The sequence below is a fragment of the Lacerta agilis genome, chromosome 3, assembly GCF_009819535.1.
Source record: "Lacerta agilis isolate rLacAgi1 chromosome 3, rLacAgi1.pri, whole genome shotgun sequence".
NCBI lineage: Eukaryota > Metazoa > Chordata > Lepidosauria > Squamata > Lacertidae > Lacerta > Lacerta agilis.
Window position 1 is genome coordinate 115,638,245 of NC_046314.1, and position 14,406 is coordinate 115,652,650.

Genomic DNA, 14,406 nt, shown 5'->3' on the forward strand with positions numbered 1-14,406 from the left:
AAAGAAAGTAAGATGTTGGTGTTGATGCCAGATTTTGTCCTAACGGATTCAGTATTAATTGCATTTGATCTTCTAGGCAGAATGCATTGATGAAGGATTCCTGCATGCCTGCATTTTGTAACCCTTACACTTTCCTTATGTGAACATGTAATCTTACCTGGCACCAATGGCCAGCCAGTATGTTTGCCTATGTCTGCTTTGAGTTAAGGCTAGAGTTCAAATCCACCATCTCCTTGAGATGTTCCGGGGACAGGAAAGTAAGATATGGGAATGGAATGTCAACAGCCCCTGTGGAAGGCCTGTTTGCTGTTGCGCTGGCAAAGAACAACGCAGCGGACAGGAGGGTATCAACAGGAAGGCAACCACGAGCAGGCGCCCACGGGCACCCTTTTATTGGCAATTTCACACAGGTTAATGATTAAACAAAATAGAAAATTCTTTCCAGTAGCACCTTAGAGACCAACTGAGTTTGTTCTTGGTATGAGCTTTCGTGTGCATGCACACTTCTTCAGATACACTGAAACAGAAGTCACCAGATCCTTAAATATAGTGAGGGAGTGGGGAGGGGTATTACTCAGAAGGGTGGTGGGAATGGGTGATCAGCTGATAGGTCTTGCAGGGAAAGGTGAGGGGTGAGATGGCTAAACCTTTGTTTCTGCTTCTGGGCAGTCCTTCCTAACCGGCTATTATTTCAGAACAACCGCATCAGCTGAGTCCATCCTGATGAACAATAGTTTACTAAAACCAGTCCCTACAGGATGCAGGTGGTTTGCAGGACCCCACAGGGTTGAAACGACGGGTTTTTGTGTGTGCAGAGGAGCTCCGTCCCTCGGGAAAGTGCAACCTGGTCTCTTAAGATTTAGTGTCAGGAAATAACGTAGTCCTGGACGCAGCAGAGTGAACGCAGGTTTTCTGGAAGCTTCTGGCTGTAGAGCATTGACTGGGCAGCACAACGCAGGAACTCAGCAAACTCACTTGGATAACTATATACAGTGGTACCCCGCAAGACGAATGCCTCGCACAACGAAAAACTCGCAAAACAAAAGGGTTTTGCGAGTTTTTAGTTGACTCGCAAGACAAATTTGTCTATGGCTCTTTTTCGCAAGACGAATTCGTCTGGCAAGGTACCACTGTAAGCCGGCACCGGACCGCGCCGCGTTTTAAAGCTGCAGCGAGCGAACAGCAGCGGTGCTGTTTGCTCGCTGCAGCCTTAAAACGCGGCGCGGCGCGGCGTGGCTCCGGTGCCGGTCGGAAGGGGCCCCCGGACTTTCCCCCCCATAGGAATGCATTAAATAAATTTTAATGCGTTCCTATGGGAAACGGTGCCTCGCAAGACGAAATTTCCCCAAGACGAAAAGTCTTGCGGAACGAATTAATTTCGTATTGCGAGGCACCACTGTACAGTATTTATTGAAGCAACTAGTGTCCATAAGTTACTATGTACAGACTTTGGAAATAAAAGAAACAAAAGTAAAACCTCCCTTCTCTGTCTCTCTCTCTCTCAACCTTCATTAACCAAAACTACACACCCCACACAGCTCTCACACAGAGCTCATTCTTTAGGAACTCCTTAACCAATCACAAGTTGTTGCTAAGGGTCTGGAGAGAGAGCAGATCTTGGCTTTCAGCCAACAGTTAATTGCCAAAAGGTAGATAGCTGACTTTCTGCACGTAGGCACTTTGAAATCTCTAACACTTTCAGCGCGGGAAGGAGAAGCCCTCTCCCCGCGGCGACTCTCACCTGGATCGAGTACATGATGATCTTGAAACAGCGGATGGCGAACGTCTTCGGCTCCCACAGCGTGTGGTTGTCCAGGTGGCTTTTGGGAAAGAAGGGAAAGGACACCGTTTAGCAGAGGCACCCAGAAAACATCTGGATTTCCTGCTCTCGCACACATGCCGGAGCATCTGGAGGTGAGCTGGAGGACGGTCCCTGGTCCCAGAGCGTCAGGCGAGAGGCCATGGCAGGTGGTTGCAGGAAGGCAGGTAACGCACACAGCCAGCTCTCGGAGAAGAAAACAAATCGGCTTCTCCCTGGGAATCTAGAAATCACCACCAGAACTACAGAAGCAAATCTATCGCGCGTTCAAAATTCAACCAACGATTCGGTTTCTTTGTTTGAATTTTTTTTTTTAACCTGCTGGCTCGGTTTCTCTGTATCCAAGATTAGCCTTTTCTCGTGTGAAAATTGATTTAAGGATTCCAGCCAATAATAGCTGGTCAGAGAGGGAGGGAGGGAGGGACAAAGGACTCAGCTACATTACTTAGGAAACAGTGTTTTGAATGTGTTACAGACATGCAACACCAGATGGCGCTAGAGAGCAAAAGAATTTTCTTTGCGGTTTTCCGTAGGGTTCTTTTTCTTTTGTTATAACGAATTAATTTCTGGCTAATTTATAGCATGCTTTCCCTGGCTGTAGATCCAGTGAAAGAGAAAGAGGGGTGGGGGGCATGCAAATATCCAAGTGGCGACAGAGAGCATTTGCAGCCCTCCAGGTGTTTTTGAGACTCCCAGTGGTCAGGAATGATAGGAATTGTAGTCCACCAACATTTGGGAGGCAACAGGCGCCTATTCCCTATATTATAACTCCGCCAGCTCAGACCAAAGGACCACCTGGTCCTCCACGTTGCGTCACACAGTGGCTGGTCGGAGATGTCTGGGGAGTCCATGAGCAGGACATGAAGGTTGCTGCTTTCCTTTGCTGTCTGCCTGCGGCATCCCATGTCAACTGCCTCTGCACATGGAGGCTCTATTTAGCCGTTCCTAGAAAGAACACAAGGAGAGGCCTGTAGCTAGATTTGCCCAGCAGCCCATCTTGTCTGAGATCCTGTTCTCACAGTGGCCAAGGAGATGCCTGTGGGAAACCAGCAATTGAGATCTCCCCTCCTGTGGCTTCCAGAAACTGGTACTGATGCAGCTGAGAAGAGTATTAATTTTCTTTACTTTATGAGTAGAGTCATAAAGTGTTGAAACTGGATGGAGCCTGTGCTTTCAACCTCTGAAGTTGCGCCTGCTTCTGCCAAATGCAGAGCCTGTGGGAATGTTCAGGGAGCCAGGAGAGGATATATTGTTTATTAATATCCTTCCTAATTGGCGCTAGCAAGTTGTATAACTTAGCCGAGTTTTAAATTCCCCTTTTAAAGGCACAGTGGAAAACTGGTTGCAGGCTTGTTTAAGCCTCTTAATATTAGATTCCTGGTTAGTCCCTTTATATCCCTCTTAAAAGAATAAACACGCCACAATCTTGTTGAAAGTATACTCACACATTCAGTTCACAGATGGATCCCTGAAGGCAGACTGAGTTACAAAGTATGTACATGTGGATCTACCCCATATGGGGGCGGGGGTTAATCCCAGTGACTGCAGACTGGCAGTCACTGCAGTTCACACGGCGAAAGGAAGATGGAAAAAAGAGGGAGGAGGGCTGTGTGCCTTTGTGGTTTTGTTAATAATAATAATAATAATAATAATAATAATAATAATAATAATAATAATTTATACCCCGTCCATCTGGCTGGGTTTCCCCAGTCACACTGGGTGGCTAACAGATTGAGGTTGAATCCTGACAAGACAGAAGTACTGTTTTTGGGAGACAGGGGGCAGGTGGGTGGGGGGGACTCCCTGGTCCTGAATGGGGTAACTGTGCCCCTGAAGGACCAGGTGCGCAGCCTGGGGGTCATTTTGGACTCACAGCTGTCCATGGAGGTGCAGGTTAATTTTGTGTCCAGGGCAGCTGTCTACCAGCTCCATCTGGTATGCAGGCTGAGACCCTACCTGCCCGCAGACTGTCTCGCCAGAGTGGTGCATGCTCTGGTTATCTCCCGCTTGGACTACTGCAATGTGTTCTATGTGGGGCTACCTTTGGAGGTGACCTGGAAACTACAACTAATCCAGAATGCGGCAGCTAGACTGGGGACTGGGAGTGGCCGCCGGGACCACATAACACCGGTCCTGAGAGATCTACATTGGCTCCCAGTGCGTTTCCGAGCACAGTTCAAAGTGTTGGTGCTGACCTTTAAAGCCCTAAACGGCCTCGGTCCTGTATACCTGAAGGAGCGTCTCCACCCCCATCATTCAGCCCGGACACTGAGATCCAGCGCCGAGGGTCTTCTGGCGGTTCCCTCATTGTGAGAGGTGAGGTTACAGGGAACCAGACAGAGGGCCTTTTCGGTAGTGGAGACCACCCTGTGGAACACCCTTTCATCAGATGTCAAAGAAATAAGCAGCTATCCTATTTTTAAGAGACATCTGAAGGCAGCCCTGTTTAGGGACGTTTTTAATATCTAACGCTGTATTGTTTTAACATTCATTTGGGAGCCGCTCAGAGTGGCTTGGGAAGCTCAGCCAGATGGGCGGGGTACAAATAAATTATTATTATTATTATTATTATTATTATTATTATTATTATTATTAAAATACAATAATCTATTAAACATTAAAAGCTTCCCTAAACAGGGCTGCTTTCAGATGTCTCCTAAAAGTCTGGTAGTTGTTTTTCTCTTTGACACCTGGTGGGCGGGTGCCACTACCGAGAAGGCCCTCTGCCTGGTTCCCTGTAACTTGGCTTCTCGCAGCGAGGGAACCGCCAGAAGGCCCTCGGCGCTGGACCTCAGTGTCCGGGCAGAACGATGGGGGTGGAGATACTCCTTCAGGTAAAGGCGTGCACAGGTAAGGTCATGCCCACCTCTAGTCACATGCAAGAGGAAGGGTGCTCCAGCCCAGGAGGAAACAGGAAGTTCCGACTGGCTGGGCCAAACATCCCCTTGCATGTCCACTCTAGGAAAACAAGGAATGTTGTACTTGACTGCTATCTATGTATCACATCCCACAAACCCCCGCTCTTCTGGTTAGGGAAACCAACCCCCCACCCTGATGGGACCACTGAGGCAAGTTCAATGGGGAGCGATGCAGGATCATCGGGGACTTACATGAGGACAGGTTTGATGGCGTTTTTGATGTTTCCGTAAGCTGCCCGGCCCAGCAGCTCCCTCAGGCATCTCTCAGCCAGCTCTGCTGGGTTCTCCTTCTCCTTCTCGGTTGTTTGCAAGGGAGACGGAGAACGGCTAGAGGAGAAGAGTGCAGAGACAGATTCAATTCAGACCCAGGTCTGGACACCTGCACAGCGCAAAAAATGCACGCCCACAGCTCTTTCTGGGTTTTGTTTGGAAAGCTCCTCCAAATGGCTGAAGCATTTATTTCATAAAATTTATACATCCCTTAATTTAAAAAAAAAAACCCCAAAGAGAATAAAACAATAAAATTGTCAGTACGAACGCTTTCAAAAATTCAACCAAACTGAAAACAAATTAAATCAGGCAACCATAATTCTGCATGTCTGGGTAGACTTGCCTAAACAAAACATGCTTTTAGCAGGCACTGAAAAGTTTACTGCGAAGGCGCCTTCCTGATTTCAAGAGGCAGGGAGTTCCAGAGGATAAATGCTGTCACAATAAAAGATTTATTTCCTACATAATGTCCATCGGTATTAGGTAGCACCTGAGGCAGTGCCAGCTCCACAGATCGAAGAAGTCAAGTGGGTGTATTTAGTGTAAGCTGATCTTGCCAGTAAACTGGAGCCAAAAAACACCCAGAAAGACATACCGTATTTTTCCGCTCCATAGGGCGCACTGGATCATAGGGCGCACCTCGTTTTTAGAGGAAACAAGAAATTTTTTTTTCTGGTTTTCCTCCTCTAAAAGCCCTGTTTTTTAGAATCAGCTAAAAGTTTTGCAGCTTTTTTTGCAAAGGGAAAAGCCCTGGTTTTTTGAGGATCAGCTAAAAGTTTTGCAGCTTTTTTGCAAAGGGAAAAGCCCTGGGTTTTTTGTTTTTTTTTGAGGATCAACTAAAAGTTTTGCAGCTTTTTTGCAAAGGGAGAAAAGCAAAGCTCCTTTTGCAAAGGGGGGAAAGCAAAGAGGAAAAGCCCCCTTTTTATGGGGTTTAACTCACATTTCTGCAGCTTCTAAAGGAAAGGGAGCCATTTCTACAGTTTCCAGACAGATAATCTAATCAGCCAGTCACATGTCGCTGGGGAAACAAACAACCTCCCTCTGCAGCACATTCAACAATGGAGGGCGGGGCTGAAAGTGAGCTGGGACTCTTATCTCTCTCCCGATCTCTTGCTGATCAGCTGCTGAGCAGGGTCCTTTCAACACCCCTTTTTCTCTTTGTAAAATAAAAAGCACTATCTGCTTTTGGCCCCTAGGCAATTCGGCTCCAGGGACCACCATTCGCTCCATAAGATGCACAGATATTTCCCCTTAATTTTTAGGATGAAAAAAGTTCATCTTATGGAGCGAAAAATACGGTAATCTTGGGAATGTGGAGCAGGAAGAAGCCACCCAGCTGCAGACATTTCGCTGCACAAGCCATATGTCGTGGCTCATCAGAGGAAAGAGGCAGGATCAAACACAGCATACAGAGACCCAACGGGTACCCTCATCTGGGTCATTCTGCAACCCAGCTGCACTGGAAGTGAGGGGATGAATGCAATCCCACCCCATGCACAGATGCGGAAGGATAACTTCGCACCTCGCCCCCAACGGAAGCTGACCGGAGAGAGGCAAGACAGAACAACGACTCACACAGAGATGCAGCGGACCACCTCCATGATGGATGGAGAATTTTGAGCTCACAGGGACACAGGAAGCTGCCTTGGAGGTAGACAGGCCACTGGCTCACTGAGCCCACTATTTTCTACTTTGGCAGCAGCTGCCCAAGGTTTCGGTCAGCTGCCTTACCTGGGCATACCTGGTGATGCTGAAGATCATACCTGGGGCCTTTCATGTGCAGAGCACAAGCCACGCCCCCTCTCCTGAAAGGAGGCTTCAGTTATTTGATAGATGCCTGTAGAGGTTTGGAGCTTTCAGAGTTAACAAGCTCAACCAGCTCGTCCCACCCACAAGAGGAAAAGCGTTACCGGAGGATGCTGTGTAATGTGATACTTGTTGTTTTCTGTATCTTTCTTTCTTTCGTTTTTGGCCGGAGAAGGGAGAAGGCAAAATGCCGAGTGTCTCTCCTGGAATGTATTTTATGCCTTGTAAATAAAGCTTCTAGATTAGAAAAGAAGCTGGACTCTGTCGTCTGATCTAGCCGCTCCTCTGACAGCATTCCCACTCCAGGATTCCCCAGGGCGGAAAGTTACTTCTCTGTCCTCACCTTTCAGTTTCCTCCGCATGCTGAAGGTTGAAGAGCAGCGAAGGGACAATCTTATCCATGTGCTGAGGGTCCCAAATGTTGGCTTGAAGTTCGTCGTTCACTGTCTTCCGCACCACGCCTTGGAGACCTTTTATCCCAGACATCCGGATTCTGAGAGAGAGAGAGAGAGAGAGAGAGAGAGAGAGAGAGAGAGAGAGACTTTTTTTCTTTTTTCTTTTTTGCTACCTACCTAGAATTCTGGCCTCCAGTTCAGCCTTTCCCAAACTGGAGTCCTCCAGACATTTAGGGCTATGCCTTCTCCTCTGCACCCAACTCTTGGCAACAGAACTATTTCGAACCTGAGTCTTAGGGAATGGAATCACAGAAGCACAGAAATGCAAGGAATCTCAGCTAAAGCATCCATGGCAGATGGCCATGCAAGCTCTGCTTAAACCGATGTTTTTTTAAAAAATATGTTTTCCTCTTTTTTATGTAAGAGATTAATAACTTCTCAGTTACTAGATCTCCAGGGAATATGAGGAAGGCTCTTTTGCAGCATCTCACCGATCTTAAATCTCCAAAGAAAAAGCTGGACCTAGAGGCATCTGTTGGTTAGAGTGCGGTAATGATAATGCCACGGATCACAGGTTCAATTCCCGCAGGGGGTGGCTGCATTTTCCTACATTGCATGGGGTTGGACTAGATGATCCTCAGAGTCCCTTCCAACTCTGAAATTCTTTGATCAACAGAGGTTTTTTATTTGTGGGCTTCGCAAGAGTCAACTGCTCTTCCTTGGTTGGTATGATAATTTGCTCGAACGATCAGCACTTCCTTATCTCTTCCACAACCCTGGGACTGCAAAACCAGTCGAAACAGCTGCAACAGTAATACTACCATCGATAATATCAGGAATATTTGTTTTGTTTGTTTGTTTAGTCATTTAGTTGTGTCCGACTCTTTGTGACCCCATGGACCAGAGCACGCCAGGCACCCCTATCCTCCACTGCCTCCCACAGTTTGGCCAAACTCATGCTAGTCGCTTCGAGAACACTGTCCAACCATCTCATCCTCTGTCGTCCCCTTCTCCTTGTGCCCTCCATCTTTCCCAACATCAGGGTCTTTTCTAGGGAGTCTTCTCTTCTCATGAGGTGGCCAAAGTACTGGAGTCTCAACTTCAGGATCTGTCCTTCCAGTGAGCACTCAGGGCTGATTTCCTTCAGAATGGATTGCTTTGATCTTCTTGAGAGCCAGTGTGGTGTAGTGGTTAAGAGCGGTAGACTCATAATCTGGGGAACCGGGTTCGCGTCTCCGCTCCTCCACATGCAGCTGCTGGGTGACCTTGGGCTAGTCACACTTCTCTGAAGTCTCTCAGCCCCACTCACCTCACAGAGTGTTTGTTGTGGCGGAGGAAGGGAAAGGAGAATGTTAGCCGCTCTGAGACTCCTTCGGGTAGTGAAAAGCAGGATATCAAATCCAAACTATTCTTCTTGCAGTCCATGGGACTCTCAAGAGTCTCCTCCAGCACCATAATTGAAAAGCATCAATTCTTTGGTAATCAGCCTTCTTTATGGTCCAGCTCTCACTTCCATACATTACTACTGGGATGTATGTACCGGTAATATTAATATTAGTAATATTAGAGGTGGGGTGGCCATCTGTCAGGGATGCTTCAACCGAGATTCCAGCATTGCAGGGGGCTGGACTAGATGAGTCTTGGCTCCCTTCCAACTCTTAATATTCTCTGATTCTATAATATACACGGGCAACCTTACCTCTTAGCACCCCCTGGAAATCCCACCGCCCCCGGGGGCTCCACCACCGCTGCATTAAGCTGAACCGACACCTACTGCCAAGGAGGTTTAATTGGGTGCAAACATGCCATAGTGCTCTACAGACCCAAAAATTCAAGAGGAACCATACAGGGAAACAAAAGACGTGCTAGTTTTGAGACAGTTAGTCACCCTAGAGGCACCTTCTTCTGATTCAACACCCGCGCCTGGCCTTGGCTATTCATTATCCCTCTGAAAAGCTGCCCCCGCCCCACGGCACCCAGCATTTGTTGAGGAGGGACAAGGCATTTAAAAGGCATCTTTGGCAGGCTAATTGCAGGTGGAGATTGTGTGCTGGGTTGCGGGGAGCACTCCCTGAATGAGATCCAAGACAGAAACTCTCCTTGGGGGGCGGAACGGAGGGGTGGGTGGGGAGAGGAAGCCCCTGCTGTTTCTTTGAAAGTGCCAGGAGCAGAGAGGAGTTCGGGTCGTGGTAAGCAGCATTCATCTGGCTCTGCTCCTCGTAATTAATCCTTCGGGGAGGAAGGAGTCGCCCCCGTCGAAAGGGAAAGGCGGCAATCTCCTGTTAGGGGTAGGTTCGCCTTCAATGAGTCCGAAAGGGATGCCCGCATCCAGAACTGGTTTGGCACAGATCTTCCGGCAAGAAATAGAACCAGAGGGAAGGAAGGACTCGAGCTGGCTTCTTCAAGATGACAGAAGCTACTCCTCCTCCTGTGGGTCTTTGCTGCATAGAATTGTAGCGCTGAAAGGGAACCCAGGGCTCATCTAGTCCACTCCCTTGCAGCTGAAGAATCCCTCTCAGATGGCCACGCAACCTCTGCTTAAAAACCTCCATCGAGAAAGAGCCTTCCCTCTTCCGAGGGAGCCGTCAAAAAGCTCTTACCACCAGAAAGTTCTTCCTGAGGTTGAGTCGGAATTTCCGTTTTTGTAATTTCATAGAATCATAGAATCATAGAGTTGGAAGAGACCACAAGGGCCATCCAGTCCAACCCCCTGCCAATTTAAATCCATTGGTTTGGGTCCTCCCCTCTGCATCAGCAGAAAATAGCCTTGCTCCCTCTTGTTTGAAGATGGCTCTCCTATCTCCTTTCAGTCTCCTCTTTTCCAGCCCAAACACACCCAAATACATCAACCATTCCTCCTACGGCTTGGCGGCTTCCAGACCACTGGCCATCTTGGTTGACCTCCTCTGCCTATATTCCAGCTTGTCAACGTCCTTCTTAAATTGTGGCGCCCAGAACTGGACACAGTATTCCAAGTGTGGTCTGACCAAGGCAGAATAGAGTGGTAAACCAAGCCTTATGAGGAACGGTTGAAGGAACTGGGTAGGTTTAGCGTAGAAAAGAGGAGACTGAGAAGAGATAAGATGGCCATCTTCAAGAATCTCACATGGAAGAGGGAACAAGCTTGTTTTCTCCTGATCTGGAGGGGAGAACTCAAGCCAATGGCTTCAAGTTACAAGGAAGGAGATTCTGATGAAACGTACACAAAAAAACATTTCCACAGTCAGAGCTGTTGGACAGTGGAACTGTCTCGTTCCGGAGGTTGTGGACTGTCCTTCATTTGAGGTTCTCAAGCAGAGGTTGGCTGGCCATCTGTCATGGGTGCTTTAGTTGAGATTCCTGCATTGCAGTGGGTTGGACTGGATAACTCTTGGGGTGTCTTCTAACTCTACAAATTTATGATGCGAGAACCTCGGAGACCAGGGTTCAAATCCTGACTAGGCCATTGAGGCTCACTAGGTAAGACCCTGACAGCCAGTTGTAGGGATAAAATGGGGAGTTGGTGAATCATGCGACCACCTTGAGCTGCTTGGAGGAAAAGGTGAGATAAAAATGGAGTGGATGGATGGATGGATGAATGGTTGAATGGATGAATCCAGCTGGTACTCACTTTGTCCGGGTGTCCATTTCGTCGTGGCTGGAATGACACATTTCGCTAAAGCGAGAGACGAAGAAGTCGTAGCTCCTGTGATACGACGGGGTGTCCTCCTCGATGTTTGCAAATTTCACAAACTGCAGGTGGGGAAACAGGGAGTAGGGTGGCAGAGAAAGAGGTGGGAGACATGAATTTAAAAAATGCAACGCTCTTGCCCAATTCTCACTCTGTGGCAAAATACGCAAGATCTTCCTTTCCACAAGGAGTGGAGTTGTCTGTGTGAGCTGGATTTGCAAGGCTTTGTACAGAGCTGGAAAAATTCAAGAGTATGTGGCAGCTCTGAGGAAGGAGGAACGTTCAGGGGAGCCTTCCATAGAATCACAGCATTGTAGAGTTTGGAGGGATCCCAAAGGCCATCTAGTCCAACCCCCTGCAATGCACCCCTCTCCCTTGCTCAACTACTGCCGGTTGAGCCTTACTCGGTTCAGTGTGGCAGCATGCCTTCCAGAACATGATGGCGGTGCACAAAACTGTAGGATGTGACATCACTGTAGCAGTCAAATACAACATTTCCTGTTTGCCCAGAGTGGATACATGGGGGGATGTTGCTGCAGCCAGGAGGACTTCCTGTGACACCTGGTCTGGAGCATCCTCCCTCTGCGTGTGAACAGGTAGATGGGTGTGACCCTGGGAGACCCTATAAAAGGGCCAGTCACACAGCCGTCTTCCTTTTGCTGTCTGCTGGCTCTCAGCCAGCAGCACATGGGCTCAATCCCCATATGGGATGAGCCCACACTCTCTTCTGTAACTACAAGCTAAAGCCTGCCTTCAGGATCATACTGTGAACTGAACGTAAGTAGTCTTATTACATTTAAAAGAAGACTCTTGTGTCATTATTGTTTTTAAGAGGGAATTAAAGGGAAATTTAGCTTTGGTAGTTGTGAAATTCATATCAATTTTCTCAGCCTCTAAACAGGCTCATCTAAGCAAGAATGCTTTTAGCAGGTGCCCCAATAGGGACCTGCTTGATATCAATAGGCTTGAGTCTTACTCTCCAGAGCAGGAGAAAACAAGCTTGTTCCATCTTCCATGGGACAGCCCTGGAGATATTTGAAGATCTCCTCTCAGTCTCCTCTTTTTCAGGCTAAACATGTCCAACTCCTTCAACCGTTCCTCATCAGGCTTGGTTTCCAGACCCTTAGTCATGCTGGTCGTTCTCCTCTGCCCACGTTCCAGCTTGTCAACATCCTTCTTAAATTGTGGCGCCCAGAACTGGACATAGTATTCCACCTTCCATGGGGTGGCCTGCATTACAGGGGGTTGGACTTGATGACCCTTGGGGGTCCCTCCCAACCCTACAGTTCTAAGTGGTGTATAAATTTCACAAAATTTACTGCTCCGCTGCTTAGCCACCCTTCCGAGCCATGTCCCTGAGGAGGAGGGAAGCCAAGTCTGCCACCTGCACCTCTTTCTCGTATGCATCACTTCCCGGATCTCGCAACACTTACAGAGTTCGTGCCGAGGATCTGCAGGTCCGGCTTCTCAGACTCCAGCAGCTTTGCCACCATCTTCAGGAAGCTCTCCACGAAAAGATTGATGCTCTGGCAGTGGCAAGCCATCAGTAGCTGGTCCAGGGCTTCCATCGCAATGCAGACGTACCTGAAGTGGCAGGCAGAGAAAGTGAAATGCAATAGCACCCTAGAATCAACTCCATCCATTACTGGGCTAGAAGGAGAGCAAGGGAAGGCAATGCTCAGCATCACCAAAGGGTGCAAAGGAACTCGGGAAGAGGCTTTTTATTCAGTCCCAGAAATCCTGTCTTAAGGGAGTATTTGTGTGTGAATAGGGTGAGCCTGTGACCTGGACTCAGGAACTAAAGTATTAACCATCACAAAAGAATGGCCAGGCTGCCCAGGTAATGCAATCAGTGACCATTATCAGGTATCCTGGGAGGCAGGAGTTCTGCTGTAGACTGCCTCCTTATGGAATGTATGTATGATGTTTTGGGGGGTGGTCTTGGGCTACAGGGTGGGAAATTTCAAAAGTCCATATAAGGGCTTGTGCACCATTGTTCAGGGTTCTCCTTCCTCCTGCATGTGGTGAGTGAGGACACTGTTGCAACAGTTTAATAAAGATCAGGCTTACTAGCCGCTTTTATATGCCTGTTGTCTTTGTCCATGGAGTTTTCTGATGTTGGGAAAGATGGAGGGCACAAGGAGAAGGGGACGACAGAGGATGAGATGGCTGGACAGTGTTCTCGAAGCAACTGGCATGAGTTTGGCCAAACTGCGGGAGGCAGTGGAGGATAGGCGTGCCTGGCGTGCTCTGGTCCATGGGGTCACAAAGAGTCGGACACGACTGAACGACTGAACAACAGCAACACTAGCCGCTATGCTTCTCAATATACTCTGGCTGGCCTCTGTTCAGGGGCGTAGCTAGCCGCTGGGCTGCCGGGGGCGGCAAGCCAAGCGGCACCCATGGGGGTGGGGCGTCGCTCCGTGCGCATGACATCATGACGCATGCGCACGGAACGACGCCTCCGCCCGGGCCAGCTGGCCCGCCCCTCTCCCGCTGCGCTCCATGAGCAGAGCCGTCCCAGTGATAGTAGAGGGGTAGAGCCAACGAGGGGGGTGTCATTCCCCTCGCTGGCCCACCCCTCTCCTTTCCCCCCAGACTCCGCTTCCTGAGCGCAGCCCGCTGCGCTCCGTGAGCAGAGCTGTCCCGTGAAATGAGAGGGGTTGGGCCAGCGAGGGGGGTGTCATTCCCCTCGCTAGCCCACCCCTCTCCTTTCCCCGCGGGCTCCGCTCTGGAAGCGGAGCGGCTTTTTTCGCCACTGGCTGGAGGCAGGCCGTAAGCTGCTGCTCCCGGGTGACGGAGGGAGCGGCGGCGCGTGGGGAGTGGCGGGAGCGGCCGCCGCTTGTCACCCCATGTGCCGCCGTTCGTTCCGTCGCCCCGGGAGCAGCAGCACTGCACACACTGTGCGCTGCTGCTCCCGGGGCGACGGAGCGAACAGTGGCGCATGGGGGTGACAAGCAGTGGCCCCTCACGCCACTCCCCACGCACCGCCGCTCCCTCCGTGACCCGGGAGCAGCAGCTTACGGCCTGCCTCCAGCCAGTGGCGAAAAAAGCCGCTCCGCTTCCAGAGGGTGACGGAGGGAGCTCCCAGGGTGACGGAGGGAGCGGCGGCGCGTGGGAGTGGCGGGAGGGACCGCCGCTTGTCACCCTCCCCTCCCCTGTCACCCGGGGCGTACCGCCCCAACCGCCCCCCCTAGCGACGCCCCTGCCTCTGTTATTTTCTCCTGCCAATAGGGAACCCACTTAAGGACTCTATACAGGCCCTCGGATACCCCATAAGGGAAAAAGAGCAGTTTTTTTCTTCTTCCTTATAACAACTCCCTACATTCTTCTCCCAGTCCTAATCCAGCAGCAGAACCCTTCTCCGTCCCTTTTCCTTGCTCCATCACACATTTCTGGGCTCAGAGCTGGAGACGTTTCTTCTGAGCTCAGGAGAATCTGAGCCCAGGATTTCCCCCTGGGACCTGCCTGGGAGGTAAACAACAAAAGCAAGGTGTGGAGAAAGAGAATGAGGACATCCTGCTCCGC

General features: G+C 49.6%; 1 protein-coding gene across 6 annotated transcripts in view; it reads right to left on the reverse strand.

The window, feature by feature from the left end:
- The window catches only part of EFR3B (EFR3 homolog B), a 115,082-nt gene that overhangs the window by 26,513 nt on the left and 74,163 nt on the right, over window positions 1–14,406 (reverse strand). For all 6 annotated transcript variants that reach the window (XM_033145221.1, XM_033145218.1, XM_033145216.1 and 3 more), the window contains exons 4-8: window positions 12,312–12,462; window positions 10,819–10,940; window positions 7,157–7,306; window positions 4,930–5,064; window positions 1,742–1,820 (exon numbers count right to left, since the gene is read on the reverse strand). In XM_033145221.1, coding sequence (XP_033001112.1) covers window positions 1,742–1,820; window positions 4,930–5,064; window positions 7,157–7,306; window positions 10,819–10,940; window positions 12,312–12,462 — 637 coding nt within the window. The remainder of the gene's footprint in view (window positions 1–1,741; window positions 1,821–4,929; window positions 5,065–7,156; window positions 7,307–10,818; window positions 10,941–12,311; window positions 12,463–14,406) is intronic.